Source organism: Stenella coeruleoalba, assembly GCF_951394435.1.
Source record: "Stenella coeruleoalba genome assembly, chromosome: 3".
Classification (NCBI taxonomy): Eukaryota; Metazoa; Chordata; class Mammalia; order Artiodactyla; family Delphinidae; genus Stenella; species Stenella coeruleoalba.
This window is the reverse complement of record NC_137148.1, coordinates 146,829,707-146,844,235: the sequence shown is the minus strand read 5'-3', so window position 1 is coordinate 146,844,235 and position 14,529 is coordinate 146,829,707. Positions and strand designations below refer to the sequence as shown.

Below are 14,529 nucleotides of genomic sequence, written 5' to 3'. Positions count from 1 at the left end.
TGCTTAGCATCTCTCATCAAAATTCCCTGTATCCCTGGAGGTTTAGCTCATGTCCGACCACACTCTCCAGGAAGCCACCTCTGGCTACGCCAGCACGTATCTCTCCCGTCTCCTTTCCCTGAACACGGCCTCTCACGTAGACAATTTGCACCCACCTCCTCACCAGCCTCCTGCTTCTACTCTTTCCCCCTGGTAGTCCATCTTCCCAAACCCAATCACCTTGTGCAACCCTCCCCTCCAAACTCTCCAGGGCTTCCCATCGCATTTAGATAAATGTCCCCACCAGGGCCTCAGGGCCCTGCAAGATGAGCCCCCGGACTTCCCTGGTGGTGCAGTGGTTGAGAGTCCGCCTGCCGATGCAGGGGACACGGGTTCGTGCCCCGGTCCGGGAAGATCCCACATGCCGCGGAGCGGCTGGGCCCGTGAGCCATGGCCACTGAGCCTGCGCGTCCGGAGCCTGTGCTCCGCAACGGGAGAGGCCACAACAGTGAGAGGCCCGCGAACCGCAAAAAAAAAAAAAAAAGATGAGCCCCCAACTGCTTTCCACCTTCATCTTTTACCACTCCCTCCCCACCAGTTACACTGGCTGTCTTATTAGGGCTCTGAGCATTCCAAACACAAAATACACACATGCCTCAGGGCCTTTGCACTTGCTCTTCCCTCTGCTTCAGTGCTCTTTCCCAGATTTTTGCACTCTGGCTCCTCTAATTCATTCTGCTCACATGTCACGTCCTGAGACAGGACTTCCTTGACTGCTTCTCTGAGGCAGCCCCCACTTCTGTCACTCCTCATCTCTCTACCATGCTTTGATTTTCTTTCTAGCATTGATCAACCTCACATAACATCTATTTATCTAGTTTTTGTCTGTCTCCCCCACTTGTTTTCTGCTCTATCTCCAGCACACAGCATAGTAGGAACTCAAACATTTGTCAAATGTATGAATGAACAAGTGAACATTGAAAAGATGTGGAGTCTGTCATCCCATTCAGCATTGAATTAGGTTTTCCTACGCCCTGATAATTGTATGCCTGTCCCAGCCCATCTTAACCAGAAAGCTGAACAATTCTTGAAGTCCAGACAGCGTTCTGCGTTTGTTCTAGGCACGCTAGGCTTGCAGGACCCCGTTCCCACAAGAGCGTGACCCCACTCAGCCCATGATGGGGCTCTTGGAATTGGGGCTGCCCAAGCATCTGTCTCAGCTCTCAGCTGTGAGCTCTCCAGGGTAGGGACCATGTTTTCCTCATTGCAGGGTCTCTGTTCCCCTGCTGACCTGCACATGTCCTCCAATCCCAGCCTAGGCTCCACAGACACTTCACCTGGACGACATTATTGAACTTTCACTATCATCCTCAGGGTGGAAACATTAGGCCACATTACAGATGAGGAAACTGAGGCTCCGAAGCTGAACCAACAAGGTCACAGAGCAGGCAATGGCAGAGTTAGCCCCAGGCCATGTGGCCCCAAAGTGTTGCTTTCAGCTCCACCTCAGTGGGCCCCACCAGTACAGTGGTGAGCAGGATCCGGGTTCAAAATCCAGTCCTGAGCATACATCCAGAGAAGGCCATAATTCGAAGTGACACTTGCACCCCAGCATTCACTGCAGCACTATCTACAACAGCCAGGACATGGAAGCAACCTAAATGTCCATCGACAGAGGAATGAATAAAGAAGATGTGGTTCATATATATACAATGGACTATTACTCAGCCATAAAAAAGAATGAAATAATACCATTTGCAGCAACATGGATGGACCTGGAGACTGTCATACTGAGTGAAATAAGTCAGACAGAGAAAGACAAATATCATATGATATCACTCATACGTGGAATCTAAAAAAACGGTACAGAGGGACTTGTTTACAAAGGATAAATAGAGTCACAGGTATAGAAAACAAACTTATGGTTACCGGGGGGAAAGGGGTGGGGGGATAAATTGGGAGACCAGGATGACATATACACACCACTATATATAAAATAGATAACTAATAAGGACCTACTGTATAGCACAGGGAACTCAATACTCTGTAATGACCTATATGGGAAAAGAATCTAAAAAAGGGTGGATATATGTGTATGTATAACTGATACACTTTGTTGTACAGCAGAAATTAATGCAACATTGTAAATCAACTATACTCTTAAAAAACACAAAAAACCCCAGGGTTAGCCACTCCCTAGCTAAGGGTCCCCAGGCAACTTACTGAGAGTGGTGACAATGGCATCCACCTTGTGGGTTGCTCTGAATATTAAACATACAGTCTTAGAACAGTTGCCTAGTACAGATTTAAGCGCTCAGCAGACACAAATAACTGCTGAGAGGATACAAGGGAGCCCTTTAAGAGGCTCTTGGTGAAGCCCTGCTAACAGAAGCCTCCCCAGGACACAAGGGGATCACACTCTCACGTCCTTTGAGACGAGGAACTTCTGCCGCTCAGATTACGGTTTGGGAAGATGTTATTGCTTTTGATCATCCCGACAACCCTAGGACGTGGGAATGCTTATCACCCCCATTTAACAGATGTAGAAACTAAGGCTCAGGAGAGTTAAGTCAGTTGCTCTGAGCTGCACAGCCCGGTGGTGCAGGGCCTGGCCACTGGTGCACCCAGAGTGCACACTCTTCACTTCCACTACCCTAAACGGCCAGCCCGTTCACAGCCCAATCTCACACCTGGGACTTGCCTCATTTCACATCCTAATGCTTAGGGAGGCTAGAGCTCCAGTGCCCCCTGAGGCCCACACCTGGTGGGCATGTATCCTGAAGAACCCCCGCCCGTGGCCCTCAACGTTCCTGGAAGGACTTCCCGAGGTGGCCTGGCCCTGTCCCCTCCCCCAAGGCCAGGCCTCCGGCCTCCCTCCCTGTCCTCCAGATCTCCTCCTGCTCACAGGAGACCTTATTGACCAGAGGTCAAACCAATCTCCTCACCCCAGGTCCCCTAGGGGAACTGCCCTGCCCCAGAAGCCAGCCTCCCATTAATGATTTTCTCCCTGGCGCACTGGACAGAGGCAGCATGGGTGACCCAGGGTCAGCAGGGGCTCTCTAGCGGCCCTTCCCCAGGATGCGGGGGAACAATCCATCTTGCCCAGCTTCCACCATTTAAGCCGTACTCTGTGGCCACATCAATCCCGAGGGCGGTAACAGGGGCGGCATCGGACATGGAAACAGAGTCCGTCCTTTTAAAAAGGCAGGAAGACCCCTGGGCTTCCTGGGCAAGACCTCTGGGGGGCTCCAGGTCTTTGCACAGCCCCTCTGCCCGGATGACACCTGCCCTTAGGTACCTCCTCTGGAATTATTTCCTGCCCTCCGGCCTCAGGCTGGCTTACAGCCTCTGGACACTACTGTAATGGCTTACTGTCCCCAGAGTCCAGTTTCCCTGGTTCATCCCTGAACCTCCAGGTCTGCCCCCAGAAGGCACCTGGCAAATGTCTGCTAAATCACTGTGGCCAGGAAGAGGAAAACCTGGCAGCCAAAATCAGCCCCATCACTTACTACCCAGATGAGCAAGTGTCCCAGAGAGGGTTTTTAAAGCCATCAATTGCTAAGCTTTCCTCTGTTCCAGGCACTCTGCTAAGAAGCCCTCAAGACATGGTACCTCGTCAAATTCCTTAAGCACCCGTGGAGGTAGGCACCAGTTAGAGTCCATCTCACAGACTGGACCTCTGAGGCACCTCTCCGGGGCCACAGAGCTCCAGGGCCTGCCTGCAGAGCGCATGCAGAGCGGGGCCACTCAGGAACATCCTCTCGCTCCTCCTTTCCTGCTACCCGGCCTCGCCGCCCAAGAGGGGCCCTGTCTTCCAGGACTTCCTAGAACAGTCAGAGCTGCTCTCTAAACCCATCCAGGTGCATAATCATCAGGGGCCTTGAAAAGCTGCAGTGTGTCAAAAATCAAAATGCTGCGGCTCTCGCAAGGCGAGCACGGCTGGCACAGACAGGGTGTCTCCTGGGGCAGAGCAAGGTGCCTTACCAAAGGCTCTCCTTCCCCCACCCCATACTCACGGATTATCTTCGAGGTCGAGATAGCTTTTCCCGCAGCAGGGTAGCCTACAGTGGGGTCCCCCTGCAGCCTGGCTGAGACCCCTGTTACCCCCCAGGGCGACCCACCCCTCCTCTGAGGGGCTTGCGCTCTGGTGGAAATATTCACTCCCCGATCCGGGAATTGCACAGGGGCTGCAACCCGAGATCCCAGCACGGACGCGGTGCTTAGTGGGACAGAGCCCGCCACCTTCCGCCTGCAGTCTCAGGCTCTAGTGCACGAGGTGAGGGGTTTTCCTGCTCCCAAATCTGCCTGGCTCCCCACTACCCATTGCACAGCGCCCGCATGTAGTCCTTTACCATCCAGCCCCCGCCTAGCTTCCAAGCCTCCTCTCTTAGGCACCTCGGGGGGAAACTACCATGGGGTGAAAAGAGGTTGGGGTGAGCCCCACTCCAACCCCAGGGCCAGCTTACAGACGTCCACCCAGGTTCCCCCTCCCGCCAGGGAATCCGATAACCACAGTTGCTCCCTCTGACCGAAGGTTTCAACCTCACCCATCCACTCCTGGCTCTGAAGTCATGTCTGAAGCGGCTTCCTATTTCTTCCTGGGCTCGCCTCACACCAACATCTGCCACATCACACATCACCTAATACACACGTTACATCAGCACACCCACACCACACACGTTCAACAATAGCACTCACTGACCTCGGGTGTGACCTGGCTCCACCCCAAAATCACCAACTTACTTGATCTCTTTAACCCTCAGTTTTCTCATCAGCAGAATGAGATTGCTTACAATTATTTACCTCAGAAAAACATAAGTAAGGAGAGTCACCTTTTTTTTTCTTTTTTCTTATTTTCTAAACAGTCACTACTTATGGAGCATGTTCTCCATACTAAGAAGTACTTTAACTAACTTATCTTACGTCATCCCCAGAGCAGCCCTATGAGTTGGTACGGTTATCATCCCCATTTTACAGATGAGGAAACTGAGGCTCAGAGAGGTTACATTGCTTGTCCAAAGGCACAAAATTGGTGCAAAAAAGAATCAAGATTTGAATCCAGTCCAGCCTAGAACCTCCGCTCCCCGTCTCTTCACCCTCTCCTGCTCTATTCTCCTTTCTCTCTGTCACCCACCTCCTTTCTCCCATTCAGGAAAGCAATTGGCTCCAGCCACAAGCCATATGTGGGGCAGGGACTGAGGTGGAGGATTAAACATGAAAGGACTGAGGCCTTGAGCTCACCCCCTACCCGAGAGAGAAGGAAGGGGTCAGACTGCCCCTCCCGCCCAGGTACCCATCCTCGAGGCCTCAGAGAATCCGCGCCCCTGTCTCCAGGCAGCCTGCCCAGAAAGGGAGGGTCTCCCTGGTCCCAGGAGAGGCAGCCCACAGACTTGCGGCCACATTCCACCACTGCCTGCCTCCCCCTCCAGAAGCAGCCCTGGGGCCAGCCATGCCAAGGGCTTTCGGAGCTTCTCCAAATTCTGGATTCAAACCTGAGACCTGCACCCCATTCCAGGAGTGGCTCCTTGTAGAGTCAGCACCCCCTCCACCCTGAGATGCAGCTCCCAAACTCTTCCTCAAGAGCAAGCCTGGACTCAGGCCCAGGAGTTGATGCCAGTCATAGCGCTCCGGGGGTTATCATCGTCGTTGAGCACGAAACTAACGCCGGCTCCCACTTAGTGGGCGTTCGCTCAGTGCCAGGGTCCAAGCTAAGCACTTTCCAGGCACGGTCTCCTCGCTCCTCGCAGGACCTGGGCAGGTCAGAACGATTACCATCCCCATGATAATGGGAGAAACAGAGAGGCTAAGGGATTTGCCTCAGTTGTACAGAAACTGATGCAGCCAAAACTGAACCCACCTCTGGCTCTGGAGTCCATCAGTTTCCCCTAGCTGACACCCCTGGACAGAAAGCGGAGGAGGGAGGCTGGGCCCACCCCTGAATTGGAGCTTGGTTCACTCAGACTGATGCCTCCAGCCACCCCTTAGCCCCAGGTTTCTCCCCTCTCTCCTGTCACACTCCCCACATCCATCCCAGCCAGGACACAGGGATGTTCCAAAGGGCCCTTCCCTACCCCCAACCTGTCCATTAAGCTCCTGGGGCTGTCAATGTATTGATTGGCAGGGCTGAGCCGCCAGCACGGGAGGGGGGTGCTGCCACCCAAGGTGCTGACCGGGAGCTCCTCTTCCCCATACATCAGCCTGCTCTGTACAGATTGTCAATATGGGTGCCGCGGCCCGTCAACCCTGCAGCCAGCCTGAGGCGCGGGGGGGGGGGCGGGGGACTCCTAAAGACCCATGCTCCCTTCTTTCCTCCTTTTCTCCTTCCTTCCAGTCTCTCTCCCTTGAAGCCCCTGGGTGGGGAGAGGGGTCATGCATGTCAAAGAGGTAATAAACAAGCCCTTTATTCTGGCATTCAATGCCCACCACGGCCTTTTATATCACCCCCATTCCTGAACTTGATGCGACAGCCATTCCAAACAGCTTGGAGTCCCCTGAGCAAGGTATTCCCTGCTCCGTGTAGAAATGGTCCATGTGCCTGCAAAGGCTTTTTCGCACGCACGCACACGCACGCACGCACGCACGCACACAGAGAGAGACACTCAAAGAGTCTTCTTCACCCAGCTTGTTCCTATTTCAAGATTCAAATGGCGCACCTTCCCAGGCGAGATCCTCCTGCCCTGAGTCTGGTTTCAGGGCCCTTCGTCAGAACACCCTCTGCACCCTTGGGCCCCTGCCCCCTGCACAGATCCCTCAGATTTCTCTCAAATCCCTGCGGGCTGGGACAGGTCCTGAGCACCCCGTGCCCCACACCTGGTACAGGGTTGGGGGGCTCCATACAGATGCCCGGCCCTCAGAGAAGCTGTTCTCCCCACCCCTCCACTTGCTGACATTCATGCTGCATGCCAGGTCCGTGCCAGGTGCCACAGGGCCCACGGGATGGGCCAGGCCTCCTGTGACTTCCAGGAACCAGGAGCTGGCGGACAAGCAGGCCTCTAGGCACCCCAGAGTCAAATGTATAACTGCAGCTCACATTTACTCAGCACTTACAATGAGCCATGTGCTGGGCCAAGTGCTTCCCCCAAGTGACCACCGTTCACCCGCTATAGCAACCCCAGGAGGGAGGGTCCATCCTGATGCCTATATTAAAGATGAACCACAGAGAAGCCGAGAATTCACTCAATCATGCAGCTACCAAGTGGCCGAGGTGGGGTATGACCCAGGTGGGTTGTGTCCAGAGCCTGAGCCCCTCTACATCCCTGTGAGCCCCAGCAGAGAACGCACTGGGTCACAGAGCAATGACAAAGTGCTAAGAGGTTCCAAGGCAGAGGTGGGATGGGGAGCTGCCAAAGCACCTGCCATCTCTTCACAGGGATCGCGGAGGAAAAAAGCTGAAGCCTTAGATGTCTTCTTCATCCCGCTCAAAACCCAGTCCAGGGCCAGCCATGTTTGCTGATTGGTAATGAGGAGCAGCGCCATAATTGAATGCCTACTGCATACCAGGTCCGAGACATGGTTTCAATTAATCCTCCCAACAGGCCCTAGGAATGGTGTTAGTGTTCCTATTTCTCAACTGACGAGGAGGTAGAGACTCAGAGAGGTTAAGGATCTTTCCCACGGGCACACAGCCTGTGAGTGGTGCAATGAGGATAAAATTCAGACCTAAATCCAAGACCTATGCTCAGACTAGAGGGGGCCTGATGTCACCGATGCAAGAAGCACAGCCTTCCTAGCTTTCTTCAGCACGCTGCAGCATGTTAACACACACACAGGGCATACAATTGATCGAGCAATTACTATTACTCAGTTATTTACTGAGGGTCAGCCACAGTGCTAGCTACTCTGTGTACATTATCCTATTCAGTCCTCACCATAACCCTTGAGAAGTAGGTACCTTTCGTTACCCCATTATACGGATGGGGAAAACCAAGGTGCAGAGGGTGCAAGGTTAAGAAATTTGCTGAACAGTGGCTCAGCAGCACAGATAGGATTCAAACCAAGGTCTTTCCTATGCCAAAGCCCACACATTCAAGCAACACAGAAGCCGCCTAGCTCACTTCACTGATCCCCAGGTGGAGAAACTGAGGCACACAATGAGCCAGCGACAGAGCCAGGACTCCATCCCAGGCATCCTGAGAGTCCTTCCGCCCTGTGGCCTATGGGGGGCTTGTCTTTGGCCCCATCCTGGGCACAGCAGCATTTTAAATGGGCCTGAGGCCTTACGCGGTTTAGATGTCGGAACAAACAAAACCCAGTCATCTTCCAGGCCCTACCAGCAAGACTGACTAAAGCCCGAGGGGCCCGCTTACGCACTGATGTTCCAGAACAAATCCCTACTGTCAGACCCAAGGTGCCAACAGCGGGCCTCAGCCCTTCCGGAGGCCCAGTGGCTCTCCTCCAGCCTGGGCCACACTGACAGGGCCCTTGGCGTTGCCCTTCGCTAAGTGCTCAGACATGGGTCCTTGTGAGTAGGGGGGAGACCCAACCCCGCACAAAATATGGGGCACACAGATGTTCATCAGACGATCCCGGCCCTCAGAAAGGAAACAACACCTTCCCTCTCCCCAGTCACCAGGAGGTGGCAGTGCCATGGGCGAGGGGAGCTTAATCCACTGACAGAGGGGTGGAAACAAGGGAGTCCTCCCAGAACAAGAGACGCAGGGACTAGGTCTTGAAAGGCAGACAAGATTTCAGAGCCCTGGGTTCTGCACTCTCCCCTGCTCCACACCCTTAGTAAGTAGGAGTTGTCTTGTTGGTTGTTTTCTTCCCATTTTATGCGTGCAGAAGCTGAGACCCAGGGAGGTTAAGTAACTTGTCCAGGGTCACACAGCAAAGACAAGGCAGAGCAACTCTTTGAACCAGCCTGGCAGATTCCAGAGCCTTTAAAGTGCTGTTTAATAAGCCTGGGTCCTAGAGTGGGCAAGCTAGAGTTGAATCCCACTCTGCCTCTCTCTCCTGCTGTGCAAACAAAGGCAGATTATTTTATGTCTCTGAGCCTCACTTTCTTCATCTGTAGAATTCCCTAATTCCAGGCTGGTTGTGAGGCACAGCCTAGATGCTGTGAGAAAGCGTCAGCCACGGAACGAGCCCGCAATACCCAGCGGCATCTACCAGTATAGTTGTTACCCTGATGGGCCTACACCCTGATTTCCCACACCAACAACTTCCCTGCTCCAGGACGAGGTCAGAACCAAAAGATCCTACTGAGGACAGAAACTCTTCTTCCTGTCCCCAGCCATCTCCCTTTGGGGGTCCAATGTGCCCTCCCAGCCACCCAGGGCTACGAGGAGGCAACGCTGTGGCCCTGACACGCTGCCCAGAGCCTGCTGGACACTGGCTGCACCAACCACAAGAAATATTCCAAATCCACCTCCTTGCCTCAGAGCAGGTGACACTCCTGGGCTGCAGGAAGGCTGGCAGGGTGCCCCCATCTCCCTCCATGCTGGGAAAGAAGCTGGAAGGAGACTGCTGAATCCCCCAGGCCCTGCTACCCCCAAAAACCAAACCCACCTCTGGCTCTGAAACCCTCTTAGACCAGAACATTCCAGGAAGATCAGGGCTTGCAGACACCAAGTCAGATGCCCTCAACCACAGAGACGCCCACCTGGCCTCTGATCATCCCCTGATAAGGGATTCTATCAGGGGGATCCAACCGGATCTCTCACTAAGGGCCCCTAGCATGCCTCTTGAGACTCCATTTCCCTATCAGTATTCCTTCCGAACAACTGCAGTGTTTCTGAAAAAGGCTGCCTGGTGTGCTGGAAGGGATACAAGGTCTCGATTTCACAGTCTTGGGTCTTAGCCATGGCCTTGAAAAATCCTTTCCCCACCCTGTGCCTCAGTTTCTCCATCTGTGAGGTAGGAATATGATAATATTCCTCCTACTCCAGTCTCCCTTGCAGAATGGTAGAAAGGATGAAAGGAACTTCCTGATGCAAGAGCCACTTGGAAATTCATACAAGTAGCACCTTCTCACCAAACGCAGGTCACTTCTCCCAGGCCTTGGTTTCCCCCCTCCCGCCCCACCCCCTCCCCTGCCCCCACCCCCATCAGGCTGGAGGATGCTCTCTACCTCTCAACACTTCACAGCATGGGACAGGAGGGGTGGGGTTGAAGGAACTCCTGTTTATCCGGCACTCTCCCTCTCTAGACTGGGAGCTCCTTGAGGCCAGGAACGGATTAGTCATGTTCCAGGGGCAGCAAGAAGCAGGCTGCCAGCAAGTATTTGATGAACAGATACCTGACTGGATGGACGAATGGACGGATGAGGCTGCTTCTTCAAGAAATTAAAAGTACAATCCAATAGGACAGCGTCCCATCCTCTTCGAGTCCCAGAGGACTCTGTCTCTGGCTTCCCCATCCTAGCAAGCTTGAAGAGAGGTTCTACACCCCACTGAAGAGGCCATGCATGGGGGTGGTTAGCCTTAGAGAAGGCATGGAAGGAAACTTCCAAACTTGAGCAAGTGCGGTGAGAGAGGAAGCAGCGCTGTGGGAGGGAGGGACCGAGGGGCCAGTGGAAGGCCCCCCTGCCCTGGCCCGCCTCACGCCCGGCCTGTCTGGGGAAGGCCAGGACCTAGCCGAGCCTGGCGGCAGGAACAATGTCAGGCAGGTGCCGGCCGAGCTGCGTGAAAGGCCCAGCCCGGTGTCATTGTCAGCGCTCAGCCAAGTGCAGAAAAGCAATTTACTGGTCACGCCGCTTGCTCCCCTTGGAAATTTTTAAAATTCTTCCGATTTGAGCTATCCACGGTGTCCCAAGTCGTGTGGAGAAGGGATTTTATTAAATTCCCAGCTTCCCGCTCCCAGGGTTGCTGGCAGGGGAGGGCGGGGCTCACCACATTGTCGGGGGGTGAGGGGGGGGCAGTGCGGGCAGTGTCTGGCATTGCCTGTGTTCACAGAGATGTGGCTGGGGGCAAGGGGCCCATTTGGGGTTTGGTGGCTGATGATGGATGGAAAGAGAGGAGGAGCCCAGAAACTCTGTTGCTAGGACTGGACCAGTTCCCCAAAACATGGAGGCGGGGGAAGGAAGGGCATAGGTGTATAGAGTTCCCAGCAGAGCAACGTGCTCCTGGGGGATGAGAATTCGCAAAACCTCTTCCACGCCTATCATATACCATTCATCCTCGGGGCCACCCATGTCACAAAGGATGAAGCTAAGTCTCGCAGAGGTCTACATATAGGGAAAGATGGAGCTGGGGTTCAGGTGCAGTCCACAGGATGGCAAAGCCCTGAGCCCTTCCCACGGTGCAGGGAGCCTCCCCTGGGCCCTGCTCACCAAGGGTGCTCTCATTACCACCCTCCAAATGCACCCTGTCCGGGAAGCAGCTGCTCTCCTGGTGTCGGCCCATCACCTCAGTGGGGAGCAGACTCCAGACTCCCGCAACTAGCACAAGGGTCCCACCTCTCATCTTTACCTCTAACTAACACTCCACCTTGTCCCTCGAGCATAAAGGAGGATGTGAGCCTGCCAACTTTGTCTATAACTCCCTAGGGTAGTGTTGCTTTATCTTTCAGCAATCATGGGTGCTTTCAAAAATCTGTGGGGAGCTGAGAACCGTCTCCCATACACTGCATATATGGGCACCGTTTTGCACAGTGTTTCAGGGACCACCCCTCCCCCATAATCCCATCCTTAGATATCCTAAGGGTGCATGGATCATGGGTTAAAAACATCAGTCAGTCCTAAGGCAGTTTGCAACGGGAAAGGCTGCAAAGGAAGGGGGAGGTGGGGCGGGGGGGGAGAGGAGGCTCCCTCACCTGCTTGAAGGCGTAACCCCAATGGACCTAACCCAGACGGCCCACCCAGCTTTCCCCTCCCCGCCCCTCCCTGCCACAGGCTGGCTCTAGCTCTGGCCAGGACTTGGAGGTGGGATGCAGAGTCCAGGTTCCCTCCCTCACATTCCCCCCCACGCAGAACACAAAGACCACACAGCAGCCCCTCCTGGGCCCCACTTCAAGGACCAAGAGGTAGCAGGCAATAAGAGGCCTGGGCCACAAAGTCTGAAACAGTCTCTCTACTTTATGCCCATTTCATCGTCCCCGGCCCCAAGCTCAGCGCTCAGGAAAAGAGCTGTCCCCCAGGTCAGACAGGCAGTCCCCCGGGGTGACCCTGGGGCCTGCCCTCTGCTTGGGGACTCAGATGCAAACCAAGCAGGCTACGCCTGGCACTGGCCTCTCTCTCTGACACCAGCCATTCCCCACCCTGCCCCCTGCAACCACACAGGGTCACATCTGCTTTGGCAAACGGCCAGCCTTAAGTTACTGACTCCAGTTGTATTGATTCAAGGAGTCACCAGGGACCCCAGCCTGGCCAACAGAAGGAAAGAACCCATCAGTCTGTCCATCCATCCTTCCAGCCCCCAGTCCCAACTAGTTGCCCTCACCTCAATGTCCATCCCGATGGTAACAGCTCTCTCTTAGGAGTGGGAGGGGAGATAAGTAGTCCCACCACCACCGCAGCTGCCCTCCGCAAGAGACCCGTGAGTCTCAACAGCGCTCAGCACACACACCTGGGAGAACCCCCACTTTGCCTGCTCAGTGCTCTCCCTGGGCACCTCGGGAATCCAGAAAGCTAAGGCCCAATCATCCTCTGGAACCCTGTGAGGACACCTGCCTTCAACCCAGAGGGGGAAGGGGCTCTTTTGGCCCATAATCTCTTTGGGCCCCAGCCCAGCTCCTCCTAGGGCGCCTCCGTCAGAGCACTAGGTGGCGGAGGGCTAGGGCAGCTGGTACTTCCTATTCCCTTTCCCTTTGCGCCCCCCCTCCAAGCTGAGGCAGCCTGGTCTGGTTCTAATCGGGGCTGAAGTCAGCTCCCTCAGTCCCTCTTCTCTTTCCCTCCCCCCGCCCCCCAACCCTTTTCCTTCATTTCCACGGCTTTGGAAGCCCCAGTGTTCCAACTGTCTGCGTGCCAAGACCTTCCCGAGTCTGAAAGCTGCTGAAGTAACAGATCAGATTTTAGCAAGTGCTTTCCAGGCTGAGCGCCAAGCCCTCTTCTGATTCAGGAGAGCGAGCGAGCGGGGAGCTAGGCGGGGAACCAGCTGAGGGCTGCACTACCTTGGGCAAGGGTGTGCGTTGCGGAGCGCGGCCCGTTCCGGAGCCGCCTCGCAGGCAGTGGTCCCTCGGCCCAGGCGCCCCGCTCTGCTCGCTCTCACCCCAGTCTCCCCTCCTAGCACAACATCTCTCTCTCTCCCTCTCTGTCTTTCTCTCAATGCTGCAAACGCCTTTGAAACCACAGAGTAATTTACAACTGAAGCTTTCTCCCTGGACTCCAAATCCACTCGGTTGAAAGGAGCCTTTTTGTTTGGAAGAGCGAACGGAGATGTTAAGGGACGGTTGGCAGAGAAAATCCCTACGTCCTGACTCCTCACCGGCTACGGGCCGGGCGGGGAAGCGGGGTGGGGGGGAAGGGGGGGGCTTGGAGCCGGGCACATTGTAGCGGCTGAGGCCGCCGGCTCCGAGCATCTTCTCCCAGCCGAAGCCGACAGGGGCCGTGGCAGCCCGCGCCAGCCTGAGTCCCGCAACAGAGCCCCTTGCCCTTGGCCGGTCCCCCGCCCGCGCTGGGAGCATTTGGAGCCACCCTTCCGCGCCCTGGGAACAGGTGCACTGGGCTCGGCGCCCAGGAGGGGTGGGGCACAGGGAGGGGGCGCGGCCCGGGGGAGGGGGGGTAGACACGTACCGGGAGACAGGGGCTGGTGGGGGGGGAGGTCAGAGTCAGAAGCCCACGTACCTGTACCTGGAAGCACAGCAGCAGGAAGTGTAAACACCTGCGGGAGAGAGAGATGGAGAGGCAGTCAGTGGGACTGGAGGGAGGGGAACCCGCGTATAGACAGACAGATACGCAGTCGGAAAGTCAGAAGAACGGCCGGGCGGGTAGACAGAGCCACAGGCACACGGACAGACGTCCAGGCAGGGTGGGCAGCCCCGCACGCGGGCGCTTACAGGCAAGTGCAGGCGGAGGGCGCTGAATACATCGCTGGGCGGGGGGGGAGGCGGCGGCTCCTAGCCCAGCCTGCACATGTCCCCTTCGCGCGGCCGGGACCGGGCGCCTCCGCCGCCGCCGCCGCCGCCGCCGCCGCTGCTGCTGCTCCCTCCTCGCCGGCTGCTGCTGCTGCAGACTCTGCTGCTCCGGGGCGCTCCGCGGCGCGCCCTGCGGCATCAGCGCCCCGCGCGGCTCCTCCCGAGCGCTGCGCCCTCCGGGCTGGAGCGGGGGCTGCGGGGCGGCCGCCGCTGTGCAGGAGGCACCGGCCGGTGCGAGAAAGCTTGCTCACTGTCGGCCGGCCGTCCGGCCGTCCGGGCGTCTGCGGGCGGCTGGCTGCCCTGCTTACTCCGGGGGCAGCATGCGTGGCGGGGCTGGAACCTGGGGCGCGCTCTCCAGGCGAGGCGCGGGGCTGCGCGGGGCCAGGGGTCAGCGCTCCGGGGCCGGGGCGCGCGGCTGCAGCACGAACGCGTCACGGCCGCTCCGTCTGAGCGCCCGCCGGCTCATGTCTCCTCCTCCGCGTCTCTCCGGCCGTGCGCATCGCCACCTCCCACCACTGGCGGCGGCCGGGGCGTTTTCTA

The 14,529-nt window shown here is 56.3% G+C and overlaps 1 protein-coding gene across 1 annotated transcript in view; it reads right to left on the bottom strand.

Moving 5' to 3' along the window:
• FGF18 (fibroblast growth factor 18) overlaps positions 1–14,275 on the bottom strand; it is a 34,762-nt gene extending 20,487 nt beyond the window's left edge. Inside the window, exons 1-2 of the mRNA XM_079917031.1 lie at positions 13,912–14,275; positions 13,700–13,736 (exon numbers count right to left, since the gene is read on the bottom strand). Coding sequence (XP_079773157.1) covers positions 13,700–13,736; positions 13,912–13,943 — 69 coding nt within the window. The 5' untranslated portion in view covers positions 13,944–14,275. The remainder of the gene's footprint in view (positions 1–13,699; positions 13,737–13,911) is intronic.
• Between the last annotated feature and the right edge of the window lie 254 nt (positions 14,276–14,529).